This window comes from Triplophysa rosa, linkage group LG21 (assembly GCF_024868665.1).
Source record: "Triplophysa rosa linkage group LG21, Trosa_1v2, whole genome shotgun sequence".
In the NCBI taxonomy this organism is placed as follows: Eukaryota; Metazoa; Chordata; class Actinopteri; order Cypriniformes; family Nemacheilidae; genus Triplophysa; species Triplophysa rosa.
In genome coordinates this window covers 3873534-3889508 of record NC_079910.1, presented here as the reverse complement: position 1 = coordinate 3889508, position 15975 = coordinate 3873534, and the positions used below count along the sequence as shown (strand labels likewise).

Here is a 15975-nt window from a genome sequence, read left to right as displayed (position 1 = left end):
TAATGAAGCAACACATTTAATTTTTAAACATTACTCTAATCAATACATATATTTTCATATATATTTCAACCAAGTGAACTTGTAGTTTCTAATGCATACCTGTCTAAATTGAAATTTTAAGTTCAGTATTGCTTTGAACAGAAATAAAAGTTCCAATAAGATACAATATCATATAAACCACATCATAAGTAACTGTAATTTTCTAAAAAAAATATCCCTTCCTTTAATTTTTGTTCTGGGAAAAGTAATTAACAGTAATTAGTTACTTAATAACCCGCACCCAACACTGAAGATGATTCATTAGTCAGTAAGTTGAGTTTGCATTGTACTTGTTTGGCTTTCTGCTAGTTTGAGTAATGAAGACAGCGGAATAACACGAATGACTGCTTTCTTTAACAGAATATTATTTATTCAAAATGTAAACACAACATGACTATCTCAGATTACACGCTCCTCTAAGGGAAAGGATATCGAGCAACAGTGTCCATGAAGATGCTGGAAAAAAGCATTACTTCTAGTATTTTTGACATGTGGGAACTCATCAAAAAGACCAGAACATACTGGTATGATGACAGCATGTATTTACTCTCGAGTCCGATTGAATGGTGACACGTCTGTGCCATCCGAAAGAGATGTTCTGCAGTGCATGTAGATCTCAGCAAACTAGACTTTGACTTATTCTTATTTGTGCAATAAAGTGATTTTGGAGGAAGTAACTCACATTTTCCTAAGAAACGCAACGTTTTAACAGTACAACAGGAACAGTAAGAACTGAATGAGCTCAAATGCATATTCTCCTGCCTATAAGAAGAACATTTATTTCAATTGAGAATTATTGCATAAATCACAACCCTTGAAAATAACGAGAAGTGCTGTGTATCATGAAAGCCGAATTTTGCCAACAATCCTACATTTGCACAAAAAACATAAATGATAGTGTTACATGGCATGATAAAATGAGTCTATATGCTTTTCTTCTGGCTGACAGTCATCTTCCTACAGAAAGTTAATGTACACTTGGAGCGCCGCATCACAGACAAAAAAATAATACATTTCAGGCCATTTCTGTCCTGTCCTAACTGGTTGTTATGGTTGCTGTAGTGCAAGCGAGCACAAATGCGTTTAAGAACAAATCTCCATAAGCATGTTTGCAGTCGCGCCATTAAATTAAAGAGTCTGGGTTATCGGGCCACAGCAATAAATGTCGTGGCACACATCAGAAGTGTATTTTTTGTTTTAGGAATGATTGGACTACCATATTTTTTTGCTTTTAATCTTCCACATAAAAACTTGCTTGGCGTCCTATGCGCAGATTTTAAAACCTTACATACCAATGAGAAATATGAAAAAATAACAAATGCTGACTCAACCGACAAAGCTTAAAATGCCTGTTCGGATTTAATTTGTGGTCACAGGGGATTGACTTTTCTAAGGAACAGGGTACAGTAAAAAATTTGTTTGAATTTCCTTACATATCAATAAAGCCATCAGGTGACGTGACTTTGACTGGCTGTTACACAAGGTGTGGTTTTCTCCCTTAAAGAGGAAATCACAAAGCTCTCAGTTTCATTATGGGACTTCTTCATTTTATTTGGTTGTGAGAAAACCTGATTTCGAGCTACCTATTTTGGTCGTAAGAACAGCTCCAGCCTCACGTCTCCCCGCCGGATTTTCTCATCGGGCGATTCATTCCTGCGCGATGCTCCGCAGAACGTATTTGACCGTGTAGGCGAAGGCGGCGAAGCCCACGATGACGAATAAGTTGGCGAGCGCTCCACCAAGGAGTCCATGGTTACGATTGACCTGCTGTAGGTCGGGTGGGTGGGCCACTCCCGGGGCCAGATGCCCGTTCAGGGGCAGATGGCCATTTTGCGCATGGTGGGCTTCGCCATCGGGCACCACGTCAGGGAGAGGCAGAGCTTGAGAACGAGACCTGAGCTCTTCCTGCATGCGCTGCTTCTGTTTGATTTCCTGTTGAAAACATTATTTGCATTGTTTCAATGGTGTTCTTCGTGCATAAGATTTTTTTAAAGCAGTTTTACAGATCCTACACTCTATGTGAGTGTCTTGCACAACACTTACTTCAACAACATCTGGAAACAGTTCGCAAAACACTTTGTCTTTGATGTTGAACGCAAGGCTCTGAGAGGCCAGTTGTCTTTTCTGTGAAAACCCCCCCAAATGTTACAAAAGATTCTGTGCACTATATTTTTAGTACTAAAACACAAAACAAGAAAGTAATGATATACAAATCTGCTCGCAGTCTGATACGCAGCTACTTTCACTATAAATTTAGTAAAAATTAAATATTTAAACTAAATATCTTTTTTTTCTTCTTCACTCACTGTGAAGTCAGAGGTTTCAATACTGCCGAGGGTGGGGCCCTTCTCAACCATGAAGCTCAGGAGCCCGGTTAAGATGGTGGAGACGGACCATGCTGGGTTCCATGTGTCCGGGTGAAAATCTGTGATGGAAAGACATAACCTGAAAGAGAAAGTAAATCATCCTGTCAGTAAAAAACTGTATCGTGATCGTTCTTCTGACTCGCTCTGTTTAAATGCCCTGTAAATTACCTTGTGTTACATTTAAATCTTCCATTGGGTGTGATCATGTATATGCTCGGAGGTTTGAAGGGGAATTCCCGTGGAAAAATGAGTTTGCCGTGATAAAACCCACCTGCAAAAATGACAGACGAGAAAGAATGAAGCTCCTGCACATTATAAAGGAAATTAAATGAAGTGAAACTGGGAAAAATCACCTTCATATGGGGTTTTCTCAGGACCACGTACTAGATAATGCCTGAAACGGAAACCGAATGAGGAATATTTTTTATGGTAAGGACAAACCTGAACATAAACATTTAAATCAATGTGAATGTGATCAAATGATTATAGGAATTCAATTTTGGGAGATCTCTTTAAGTGGAGGAGTAATGGCATCCCAACAGATGTTGCATATAAAATCTAACTTGCCATTCCAAAATATTGGATGGGAGAGGTTCTGCGCAGATGTACGGGACCGGATCTTTCTTGATGCGCAGATAGTCCTGTTTTAACCTCTGTGTCGCTGTTGTTGGGGCCCTCTTGTTTAAGTTGTTGCTCATCTGTGAAATCACATGGCATTCATGTTATGCAACACAAACACGGTTCCTTTATGTTAAATAGAAACCATGTTTGTTGACATTAATACAAGCATATAGTAGAGCAGAAAGCTTGACATCTGTACTAGGTTTACAAACTGACTGTATATCACACTTTCACACTCTTTCCAATACATTTAACTGTATGTGTGTAGCAACAACAACACACGTACCAACAAAATAGACAGGACTGTGTTGCGCTACTTAAAACAGCCTGATTCATTACGGTGTCATTTGGTTAAATGATTAATTATCCCCTTAATGGTCTGCAAATGATACACATGAGACTGCAGTCAAATAAGACAACAGGGAATCTGAATAACGTTAAATAATAACGATATAAGCAGACGGCGAGGCTTATGCGCGTGCACGGCTTGTATTTTAATATCAAGTGAGCGGTTTACTTTAACAACATCCCTGGGCATAATCTGATCGTTCCTAATGTACGAATAGACCGCTTGAAACGAGTCTATGACTGAAGTTGTTGTCTACATAGGCAAGCAACTTAGCAGTAACACACACACTGAGCGGGTATTTTTAACGGGTCGCTCTCACCTCTTTCAACGCCCTCCACGGGATCGACAAGGGTCCAGTTGTTGTGATATATCGATATCCTTTTATTTTATATCGAATGCGCCCTCGAAAAACTTTCAAAAATAACAAAAATGAAGCTCTTTGGCTAAGGTGAAATTGTCATCTATCCCCCATATCAATATGGCCGCCACAACACCAGGAAGTGATGTTGTATAAGAGAAAATAAAAGCTCTAGAAAAGCTTTCGGATGTTTTTCCAAAATAAAGGTACATAAAATAATACCACATCGACCAAGAGTAAAGATTCCTTTGAAGTTCACGTTATCTTGGAAGGTCGAACAGCCGTGTTTTATCATTTAATTTTATTTAGCGATATATATATATAAAAAACTATGTCTTTCATGTTGCTAAAATATATTTTTACAATACAGTATAACAATGAACCGTCTTTTACCATCTTTCTTGCTTTGTGTTAAAATCAATACTGTACATAAAAATAAAAAAGTCTGAGAGGTATTTATTATTAGTGTAATAATGTTTGTTAATGGCTTTTTTATAAAGTTATAATAAAGTGTTGGGGCAGTGTTCACCAGATAAATGTTAGTAATTTGAACAATTTCTGTTGATTTACCTGCTAAATATAAACATTTTTTAAACAAATTTTAGCACATTGTTTTTTAACAGCTTATGCGTTTTTCTTTTAAAAATACATTTTAAAAATACATCAAATTATGCTGTTAAATAAAAATAAATATGTGCTTATCCAAAAGTAAACCATTGGTGTCCATTACTTAAATTATGGAAAATATGTGTAGAAGTCAATATAATCTATGATGCAGCAAAATTATCATTAGTAAATAATATATCGGAACAAAGTACAGATTTTTTTATACAGAAGATATTTTATTTCACACACACCAAACAGTTCAACATATTTTACAGTGTTACAAATTATTTTAAGATATATTATCAATTTGCACCTAAAAAGACAATGTACATTATTTGCATTTGAATGTGCAATGATATGTTTTTGTACAGATTATAAGAACAAGGTAAATATAGACTATACCAGCATAGTCAATAGAGAAAAGTACATTCATCATTACAGCAAAATGATAATGGAATTCTCCCCCAAAAAACTTTGGAAACACTTTCCTATTAAAATAATCAAAGCTGGATATATTTCTGTAATAAAAGAAACAACACGATTGTTTGTAATATGAAATGTAAAATGGACTAACATTCATGTCCTGTAACCATACTGTAAATCATATACGTTTTCAAATGAGCCAGTTTAATGTTTCATAAGTGCTTGTTACTAATTTTGGCTAAACTAAAAAAAGGAGAATTCATAAAGAAAACAAAACAAAACAAAACTGGGGGGTTAGTCCCGCTGACCCCTATAAGACATCATTAAAATCATTCAAAACAAAACCATACAGTATAAAATTCTTCACACAACATTTCCATCCCGTTTATGAAATCAGCTAGTCAAAAGTGTTTTCTGCTCAGCTTGCTTAAAGTTGTTCAGTCAAACTCTAAATTATGGAGAAAAAATGTATTTTATTAATGACAATGGCATTAATATAACAGTACATGAAATGTATCCATGTGACACACAGCTACCTGAAGGAATGACGGAAGTGAACACTCCTCCGTTTCAGCTTCTCAGGATTGTGCGAAGCCATATGAGAAAACTCACGGAAAATATCCAGGTACGTGGTGTCACCTATAAAGCCATGAAACACAAGATTACATTTATGTGCCTATACAAGATACAGCTGTAATGAGCTTTTGTTCTTAAACCAAACAACCACAATTATTTATTGCTAACAGAAATTTTTTGCATCATAAGAAGATAATACATTTGACACAAATAGCATGCAAAATTTTTTTACAAATAAAGGTGCTAAACCTCCATGTAAATATACATTATTAACATAAATTATTTAAATGATATAATTTATAACAATTATATTAATTTAATATCATAATGAGCCTAAAAGTAAATATATGAAATATTAAAATAAATTCCTAAAATGAAAAAAAAAATTAACCTTTTGAATATTTTAATATTAAAGAATTACTTCAAAATCATTGGGCTATTTTGTGTCACTAATGTTTAAAAATAATACGACACCAAAGCGTGCATAATTTGTGTAAAGAGCCACTTGCTTTTCATTTGAAAGGCACAAGAATTGCACAGCTCATTGACCCCCCCCCCCATCATCACAATGAACCAAAGTAGCACCTCCTCTAGTCTCTCTCAAAATAGTTGTACCATACAGGGTCTTTGTACCGTCTATGTGACCATGGAAACGACTGAAACTATGAAGAGAACAAAAGAGAGGGTTCGAACCCCTTTCCAGACCGTGTGAATTTCTCATGCTAGATTTACAATGAGGACACTGTGCATGTCTGAAGTACTCACGCATACCGAGTCTCCACAAGAAGAAAGATTCTGGGTTAAATGCAAATAAAACTTGGACTTTGTGAAGTCTTTCAACTTGTTTTGGTTTTGATAAAGTAAAGTAGGTGATTTTTTTTCACTGGTGCCATGGTTGCTATTAAAAAAGGTTTTCATACCTTCTTAAAAAAAATATATATATATATATTTATATATATATATGCCAAATAAATATATAAATTAAAAAGTAATAATTAATATTAAGAAACGTATAAGAAATACATATAGCAAAGAAACTGATAAGGCAACTACTGGAAATGTCCAGTGATGAATTTGAGAGTTCAGGAGTAAGTTGAGTTAATGCAGAAATAAAATAGTGCATAAAGTATAGTGCTATATAACAGTGCACACTATTCAGAAGAGCACTAGACAGACAGCAAGAGAACAGAAGGAAATGCAAGCACAAGTAGTTAGTAGTTGTCACATTTTTCATTTATTGTCAAAATCTGTTCTGTTTAAGAAGACAACAGATAACAGGGCAGAAATGCAGAGCAAAAATAAAAGTTTGCAGTGGATTACAGAAGAACGTTCAGACGTGTATGATATTGAAACATATTTACAAATCTCAGCATGATAGCGAAATGAAAATTACAGAAAGTCAAACAGAATTTTAAAAGCAAGCAGTAGAAGATTTTATGCTACAGCCACAAGCAAAATCTCAGGGTACTTTACAACAAATCGGTGCATTGTTAATTCAATGCTTTTGATTTTTTCAACCAATTTTTATCACTTCAGAAAAAGGATTCTATATTCACAAAATGAACGTTCATGTAAAATATACAGCCATATTACAGAACGTGCTACGATTTAATTGGCCGGAGAGATAAACAACACACTAGCAATCCAACATAAAGTCTCTTTCAGCCCAAATGTTCAGGCATTTATTTATTTTAAACAAGTCCTTTTTATATGATTGCTTTGGGGAAAGGTGTTACAATACACAAACATGTCTGTAGTCTTTGGCTTATGGCTTTGAATTACGGTGGCGATAGTAAACGGTCAATAGTGAAAGGACTGGACAGCAAGTTGAGTATCACATACACATGGGAGTTTATATAAACAGCCATACAATGAGAACATATCTCATAAATATATATTAATGAGTCCGACATGATCACTGATTCCCCCAGGGTTAAAATATATGACATCGTGAGTTAGCTCGTCATGCTATTATAGCATTCAATGCATTATAAAGCAGAAGTTTTGGCATAGTATGACCTTGAGACCACAGTATGAGATTTGTAAAGTCATTTTTACACACACAGACCAGAGCAACAGCAATAACTGTACTAGAAATAACAATGAAATAATGAACTAAAAATCACAGTAAATTACAGGCGGTATACATTAATCCTAAATCAGAAACCACTAGGCATTAAAAAAAAATTATATTCCAATAATCAATTTTTTTCCTGGTCTGTGGGTTGTTGTTTCTCTCAATGTCAAACAATGACTCTTTCCTGGGGGCGTTTGGAGTTCAGTTAAAAGTTAAAATTCATAAAGTATATGCACTTAGAAAAATACAATCCGTTTTGACAAATCATAATATAAAAAGCACATCACATCATTGCACTTGCTCTGGGCGGTTCTCGTAAAAGCTTAAAAGTCTTGTTTGAGCCGTTTTCTATAGCATCATCCAAAAAAGCAAATTAAACCATCAGTGAATAAAAAGTGCATAAAAGTGGCATTCACTGTAGGAGGACCGATCACATTTTCTGTTGGTAAATTGTTAGTTACTTTTAACTAAAACACAGTATACATGTATACATATAATAAAAATAGTTTGATAGCCCAGTCCCTGTTTAAACCATGAACAAAATGTACAAATAATGCCACTTGAACACTGCTAAGATAGATGTAGACACAGCTGCCTAACATAGTGTATATGACCATTAGTAAACTGTAGGTAAATAGAGTAAAAGTGCACCAAAACGTTTCACATGGCACTCTGTAAGGAGCCTTTGCCTTTAGGCAGGTAAGTTTCGATGAGTTATAAAAACGTGGTTTGGATCAGATCTCTAAAAGCTATCCAGAATGAACGGTCTGAACGGTCACATTGCCGTTTTTCCGATCACATGACATGCGACGTGCATGAAATGCATCATTAGGGACACGACGGGCATGTATGCCTTAGAAAGTTCTTGCCCTTAAAGCTTTAAAATCTCACTCTTCAACTCATTCTCGTCTGAGTGATATCACCACGGATAGGACCACAGTCTGTTTTGAAATGGACAGCACCATTGCTTGCTAGATGTCAATCTGCAGCGTATTGTGATGTCAAACTATTTCTGAATAAAGCTAGTTGGATGAGACCATGAAGGAGATGCAGCTGCTGGAAAAAACAGCTTATACCAGTTTAAGGGGTCAAGTTCCCACCAGCTAAGCCAAAGTGGTCTGCCACCCCTAACCAGTTTAGCCAAGCTGGATGACCTCATCCAAACTTGGTAAACTATCTGATCCACCACCGGTCTCAAACCAAGCTATCATCAGAAGTTGGTTTTCTCTGTTTTTTCCAGCAAGGTCATCATTTTCAGAGACAAAGACTGACTGTCCCTACAGTACACGAACACACCGCAGGTCTCCGAAAATAACATTGGGGGGAAAGATGGAAATGTGTTCAGGTGGGCTCTCTAGTACTCGGCTATGTTGAGACAGATAAACTCTTGTATGCATTTCTTATACTGCTGTTCTGTTGGACTGCTGCTAGAATATTGACCTGGCTGACCGAACGGACCCTCCGACTCCCGCATCTCCTCGTTCATCCGTGCCAGACGCAACCTGTCGAGAGAAAGAATGCTGAGATCAAGTTCGATTCAATCCATCCATTATTTCTCATCGAGACTAAATGAAGGGCAAATTGAAACTTCTGCTCAAGTCTCCTGCATCTCGGATATTTTTTTTGTCTTTAATGCCTCTAATAAAGTTTCTGAAGAGATGTCAACAATGTCTCAAACTGAGCTCAGATTTGTCAAGTCTGCAATCAAAAGTCAATATTATTGAAGATCTCAAAATGAGCATTTCTCATCAAATTTACCAAATCAAGGTTTCTTTACCTCTACATTAATTTTACACCTCCATACTCTTTGTGCATTTCAACAATTGTCAAGCAGTTTTGGAGAAACATCTGAGACCAAGTTGATACTTGAATGAAACACAACGGAGTACTCCATCAGACATTTTGAGCTCTGAAAGAGCATTCCCTGTGCAATCTTCCTCCGGGAATATAAAGCATATTGTTTCGAAATATACATGCACATATTCTATAACTTACAGCGTAACTATGTCAGCGTTAGCGGCTTGCACGGCTATGCTCAGAGGGTCCTGCCCATCCTCATCACCATCATTCTGTGTCGCTCCTCGTTTCAGGAACAAACACACTTGACTGCAAAACAGATCCAGAAACAATGTCGGTTAACCTTGTGTTATAGTTAGATTCGTGTTATGACATGTCTCTCAGCATGCACTCACCCAGTATGACCTAAATATGTAGCGTGATGCAGCGGGCCCCTCCCTCTGACATCTCTTTGGTTGACGTCTGCACCATTTTGAAGCAGGAACTCACAGGCTATCAAAGATCCCTGAACACAGAGAGCAGAGGTTTTACTCTATACAATTATTAGATATCTAGGGCACAAAAATGCTAGTTTATGCATCACCCCAACAACCTTAAGGTTTCAAGACCAGAGGCTACAATATGTCCACTTGCAATGCATTTAAAACATTTTAACGATGGACTCACTCCAATCACAGCCTGAATGAGCGGGCTTTTCCCCTCGTTCTCCTCATTCACAGAGTTGACGTCAGCCCCGTGCGCCAGCGCTTCAGCCATGACCGGCAGATTCCGCGCCTGACAGGCCTTGTAAAGCAGCACTCCGGGACCCAGATCTCTGGAATCCTCCAGATCCGACGCCTCTGGCTCCACTTCAACTTCATTGCTCGAGTCTTCAGAAACCTCACACTCTGAAAACAACATTCAAATCAACATACGTGATCATTCATGCTTTGAATAAAACTTTCTGCTAAATGCATGAATGTATTAGTGAATATACACCGAAAAAAATAACATTGACAAAAAAAGTCAATTTTGCTGCTATAATTCCAGTACAATTTACTAACCAGAATAAAGTAAATTATACTTATGAAATACATTTAGTTTTTGTTAAAATATCAAGTAAATGTTAAAGTAAACAAACAAAAAAGTACGCTGAACAAATACATGCGTCTAACTCAAACTCCATGGTTCGCTTACTTTCATATTGAAATATACTATTTTTTACAACATAGATGGTCAAGTAAGAAGAGACTGGTGGTCTCTGTACTGGGATTAGCACAGTTACTGCTCAAGAAGTGAAATAACACATTTCATGACTATCGTGCCTCCCTCAGATGAAGCACAAGCACGCTCTTCTGAACAACGGTAACAACTAAAAATAATAATAATAATAATACCAAAACTCTCCTAAATCTCAAAGATAAATCAACAAAAAACACGAACAAGTCTTTCTTTTTACTGAAAAACACTTAAAATGACAGTTAATCTTGAAAATTAATCTCCTAATGCAGTCAGACACAAAGCATGCTGGGAACTACCAGGGTAGTTATATCTACAAAAATGATCTATGTAGTCTCAACACAAAATAAATAAGTAACTTAATTTGACCAATTTAAATGGGTTTAACATAATAAAATTGGATTTACTTAATAATTTGTTCAATTAAAATGACTCAAACAAAATAATTAAAATCTTAACCAAAATTAGAAGATTTTTACGTTATTTAAACTCAATTTTTTGTTAAAAACAGGAACATAATTACATGAAGTATATTTTAATAATGTCTTTTCATAAAATCTACTAAGGCACATAATCATTTTTTTTTCAGTGTAGAAACCGAACCCTATTGTGCCAATTATGCAGTGCGAGATATGAGACTCGTCAGTCAGCGGTCACTCACCCTCTTCTGTGACGCTGTCCACCACAGACTCAAACACCAACACGTCAGTGCTGCCGTCAGTACTGCCACCCAACCCACTGTCACTGCTCAGACCTGCAGGACCAACGCATGCCCGACACGGGCGCATTACACTCTAGAGTGTTCACGGATGAATCATTTAAAAACACATCACTGTAATACAACACAGCACAAAAACTAAACCGGCATGTGGGTTCAGTTTGAAGTGAGCGGTTAAAGTGTGTGTGAAATCAGCCTCGTTCCTTACAACAGGGTTAAAAAATATTTTGTCGTGCTTCATGAAAGCACTGAAGAACAATTGAACTTACTGCGAGGTCCTGAACCCGTGTCAAAATATGAGAAGAGTGAGTCCAGCTCATCGGGGCAGAAGAGAGATTCTCGCCGGAACTTCCTCTCCAGAGCAGCGGCTGCAGGAAGTTCATAAACGCCACATTATGTTACATTTACAGTATGTTTACCTCACAAATGTCCTCTTCTTACTCTCTTACCCTCTTCTAGTCAATGACTTGATGTTAAAACATTTCTGGGCTGCGTTTCCCAAAAGCATCGTAACCTTAAGTTGATCTTAGAACCATTGTCACCAGTGGAGCTACGATCAACGTAGGCTTTTGGGAAACGCAGCCCAGTTCATTAAACTCAAGTAAAATGTAGGCCTAAATACTATCTGAAAAACTTAAACTAAACAAAAATGAGAAATGTTATAAAAAATATGTTTAAGCTGAAGCACTAAATTAACAGAAAATAAAAAGTAAACAAAAACTAGAACTGAGATGAAATAAAAACTATAAAATAAACCTATAAGCAATATTACAATAGCTAAATAGTAAAACGACAAAAGCACAAAAAATTTAATTAACATGAAAAATAATAAATAAAAGCTAATCCAATATTTGATCTAAAACGAATAATATTCATATTTGTAATATTAAAACTACAACTGAAATAAAATATAAACCTATAAAGCAATGTTAAAAATGAATAAAAACATGACACAAAATTGCTTAAACAAACTAAAATGAACAAAAACTACAGATATAAAAATAAAAGCTAAGCCAATATCTGATATAAAACTAGACAAAATTAAATATATTAATATTATTTATTATAAAATAAAAACAAATATGTATGTATATTTATGTACAATTTGTTCTGTATCTATTTAACATAAAGGTACAAGAAACTACATTTGTGTATATAGTATAGTATGATCTATTCAAATTAATGCTTCAAAATGTTAAATAATAAACAACTTATTCATAGAAGGTCCATATAAGGCAGCAGCTGTTTCCCAGACTGGTAGCAACCCCAACAAGACACTTGATGATATTTTGAAGAATACTGTACCATGGTATAACCATGATGCAAATGTCCAAATATAAATCATGATATAACCCTGCTACCATATCAACATCAAAAAAGCAAACTAAAGCCATTTGTTATTAGCTACGGGCGGCTAATAAAAAGCATCCAGGACAGAACGAAAACCAAATCTCATCTCGACCGACTACCTGAGGAGAGTGTGGCAGGAGAAGCACTTCCTGCTTCTGCTCTGTATTTCCTCTGCATTTTAGGAACCGTGGTGGCGCTGTTGTGTCTCCTGCACTTCCTGGAGTTCCATCTGCGCTCTGATTTCCTCCCACCGTGAACCAAAACTTCACCAGTCATCATTTTCTTTAAGAACTTCTTCTCCACGTACTTCGCTTTGATCCAGGCCTCTTTTTCTTGCCTGCACAATTGAATTAAAACAGTTATTAAAAACTGACCACTGAGATGCAAAGCGTCAGCGTATGGGCATCTCCATCACTCACCTGCAGCTGCTGGGTCCTGGTTTCTTCAGACCCTGCTCTTCACAGCTGCCTTCGTAGATGTCATTGATGATACTGTTTCCTAGTTCACACATGAGCTGCATTCAAAACAGAACAGAGATTATTCTATGGGGTTTGTTTGCATATACTGTGATGTGTTTGTTCAAGTCAGAGTGAAGGTCATTATAAAAAAACCGTATTTTAGCAGACCTTTAGTAATTCTGGTTCCCATGAGTCCAGGGTGAGAGAACGGACTTTTGAGCAGTGCACTCCCAAACTCCTGTGGAAAAAAAGGAAAACCACAAATGACAATGAAAAACTTATTAGGTTTTTGTGTGTTTGTTAACTAGTAGATAAACTAAACTTTACGTTTTCTGAAGTACACACATTTACAATAAAATTACAAGATAGATTGATTGGGCAACAATGTTGGGCATAAGCAGCGATTATGTTAATTCCCAGAAATTTGAAATGAAAACATAATGATCTAATATTCATTGGCTTATAAGGTTAACCTGTCTCGTTTTTGACATCTCTTGAATTTCTAAAAGTGCTTGTATAGAATAAGAAGAGAAACGTTTGAAATATGTAGACAAACTCAAACACCATACTGAAGAAATCATCACAACCGTAAGTGCTTTAACAAATGACTACCTCATTTCATCATGACAGTGATCAAATAAACTGTCAAAAAGGCATTTTGTCTCGTTTTCTATAGCACAAATATCTACAAAGTGAAGATATTTAGTCTTGTCTTTTGTTGTTTATTTTTAAAACATGCAAACAAAAATCTGCCAATGGGGTAAGAAAAATAAACTTGAATTTAGTTTGAACTTTTTCTTAAATACCAAATTCAAGTTGATTCTTCTTACAGATAGTTTTAAAAACAGCAAAAGGTACGGAAAAAATAAAAAAATGTTTTGACTTTCTGTGGTGTAAGAAATGTTGAGCAATAGTAGTGCACCTCAAAAAAATACACAGTATTTGACTTTGTTCCACTAAATAGTATCTAGGTTTTTTTAAAACAAAATATTTTTAAAGAAATCTTTTTAAAAGCGCCTGTTATAAGGATACATCTGAATTCTAACTACAGAAAATATGCATAAATGTATGAGGGTTATAACTATAATAAAACTTATTTTTAAGTTTTTTATTTTTTATATATATATATATATATGGTGACTAATGCTGACAGTCGAGTTTGAGTAAATGATGACAAAATACTCTTTATTTTTAGTTGTTGCTGATTAAAAACAAAAAAAGATCAAATTGTTTGATCAAGTGTTTGACCTTACATACTAGAACAAAACTATTGTTTATTTATTCGAAAACTTAAAACTCAGTCAAAAAAGTTCAAACTGAAAAACTTTCAAAAGTTGCAGAGAATATTTTTTGTTCAAAAAAACCTTGTTGCGTATTTACATTTGAACCTGGTGAACAAGTTTGACATTTTTTACAAAATGAATTTCCACCAAGGAATTCTACAACGGTTCCAATCAAGTCTTACCTGTGAATCCCAGAGCACTCGATGCAGAGCAGGACGCCCAGATTGATGCTGGCCCAGCGGGGGTCAGCCTGACCGCAGTCACAGCACTGTTGGTTTCCAGGCAGACAGAGGATACGCTGCAGAATGCTCTCGCCCCGCCCACTGCGCTCTCTCGGCTCATTCGCTGAATCTATACTGCTGATGGAGGGAGAAGCGGTCCGGTCCAAACGCTACAGAAACACACAATCAAACATTCTCAATTGACAACGAGGGTATAAAGTGGCAAAGTGTATAAAATGATGTCCACGTACGCACGTGTTAGGTTATGGACATTTAGCACGTACAGCGAGTACAAACCTCAATATAAAAATTGTCTGGACTCTCTCTGTAGGCCGAGGCGATGCTGGCCTGGACCGCCTGGATCCAAGCCTGTCGAAGTTTCTCCGACTCTGCCTGTAGCATACAGCTCCTACAACACAAACAACGGCCATTATAAGAGACCGAAATCAAGTAGGGATGCATTAATATGCTAAATGTTGACTTTCATTGGTTTGGACTCACTTGGTGGGCGACACCACTTCAAAACAAAACCTCCTCTCGATGTCCTCGCAGGGTTTGACAGAACACAGTCTCAGGTCTTCCACGACAACAGTCAGTGAATCCTGCGGAACGGATGTCAATAAGCATAATAAAGCACCGACTGAACAGAAAACGTATTTCCCCGGCTATACTCTGAACTGCATTCAACAGCACTGTTGTCGCAGTAATTTAAGCAAACGTTCTGAGCAAGCGCTTCGCAAGAACGTCCCGTGAAGAGGGGCCATGATTGTGTTTATATTGATTTGTTGAAGATTGTGCTTAATCTCCTAAAAAAGTCTTTTTGAGATATGCTGTTGAGCTCAACTAGAGCTACTGCAGGCAATAGAGACGAGAGATGAGAGGTAAAGATTTCTCATTATTGATTCTGAGCTGTTATCTGCTCAAGAAAATCTGCTGATCAAACGGCATTGACACAACGCTGCCTCATTCACACAAGATTGACTTTCATGGTGCTGGATCCTTAAAGATACAGTGCACCTAAAACTCGAAGTTCCGATTGACTTCTTTTCCGCATCGTGACGTGTATCTGAGTGAAACGGCTTCTGAAATTAGAAAAAAATGTAGGGCGGGCTTTATTTTGCCCTTCCCTTTTTGATTGGTTGGGCCTGGAGGGGAGGGCTAAAAATGCATGGCCATTGGACAGTCAGTATAGTCCTACCTCTTTTTTGTTGGTGACGTCATGTGGTGAAGAGTTATTGAGAGGGGGAGAGGAGCTTAACGTTTTTGATTAAAGATTATAAGTGCAAATGAATAAAAAAAAAATAATAATAATGGTGTCCACGGATAAATCATTTATAATAGTCACTGCAACACTGTAAACACTTAAAAATGTCCTGTTTGATTGCATGGTGACTTTAATAAAAAACTTTTGTTGTATGTTCCACACATAAATATAAAATGTGTCTTTTAACAAGTAAAAAAATGAACAAGTCACATAAAGTACTTTTATTTAGCTTTTTGTTCCAGTCCACATTC

At 36.4% G+C, this 15975-nt stretch overlaps 2 protein-coding genes across 3 annotated transcripts in view; both read right to left on the bottom strand.

Annotated features, from left to right (window-relative positions):
• Positions 1 to 387: 387 nt before the first annotated feature.
• Positions 388 to 3886, bottom strand: ube2j2 (ubiquitin-conjugating enzyme E2, J2 (UBC6 homolog, yeast)). Its single transcript, XM_057319214.1, has 7 exons — positions 3695 to 3886; positions 2973 to 3103; positions 2759 to 2799; positions 2574 to 2676; positions 2346 to 2484; positions 2083 to 2163; positions 388 to 1971 (listed from the first exon to the last, which is right to left on the bottom strand). Exons 2-7 carry the CDS (start codon positions 3101 to 3103, stop codon positions 1687 to 1689), a joined length of 780 nt encoding a protein of 259 aa, XP_057175197.1. The 5' UTR covers positions 3695 to 3886; the 3' UTR covers positions 388 to 1686.
• A 685-nt stretch (positions 3887 to 4571) lies between these two features.
• The window catches only part of acap3a (ArfGAP with coiled-coil, ankyrin repeat and PH domains 3a), a 55062-nt gene continuing 43658 nt past the window's right edge, over positions 4572 to 15975 (bottom strand). Inside the window, exons 13-26 of one of the 2 annotated variants that reach the window (XM_057319506.1) lie at positions 14962 to 15062; positions 14758 to 14869; positions 14422 to 14630; positions 13125 to 13194; positions 12918 to 13012; positions 12618 to 12835; positions 11418 to 11516; positions 11092 to 11193; positions 9879 to 10099; positions 9608 to 9717; positions 9411 to 9521; positions 8856 to 8917; positions 5299 to 5401; positions 4572 to 5210 (exon numbers count right to left, since the gene is read on the bottom strand). In XM_057319506.1, coding sequence (XP_057175489.1) covers positions 5204 to 5210; positions 5299 to 5401; positions 8856 to 8917; positions 9411 to 9521; positions 9608 to 9717; positions 9879 to 10099; positions 11092 to 11193; positions 11418 to 11516; positions 12618 to 12835; positions 12918 to 13012; positions 13125 to 13194; positions 14422 to 14630; positions 14758 to 14869; positions 14962 to 15062 — 1620 coding nt within the window. In that variant the 3' untranslated portion in view covers positions 4572 to 5203. The remainder of the gene's footprint in view (positions 5211 to 5298; positions 5402 to 8855; positions 8918 to 9410; positions 9522 to 9607; positions 9718 to 9878; positions 10100 to 11091; positions 11194 to 11417; positions 11517 to 12617; positions 12836 to 12917; positions 13013 to 13124; positions 13195 to 14421; positions 14631 to 14757; positions 14870 to 14961; positions 15063 to 15975) is intronic. The other variant, XM_057319507.1, reaches the window with a different exon arrangement.

What these genes read in the sequence shown, in the direction of transcription:
- ube2j2 (XM_057319214.1), bottom strand. Translation starts at nt 3,103, where the DNA reads ATGAGCAACAACTTAAACAAGAGGGCCCCAACAACAGCGACACAGAGG. An exon ending in AGATTTAAATGTAACACAAG is followed by an intron (nt 2,485 to 2,573) that starts GTAATTTACAGG and finishes TTTCTCTTTCAG; the next exon opens with GTTATGTCTTTCCATCACAG. An exon ending in TGTTTCCAGATGTTGTTGAA is followed by an intron (nt 1,972 to 2,082) that starts GTAAGTGTTGTG and finishes TGTTTTCAACAG; the next exon opens with GAAATCAAACAGAAGCAGCG.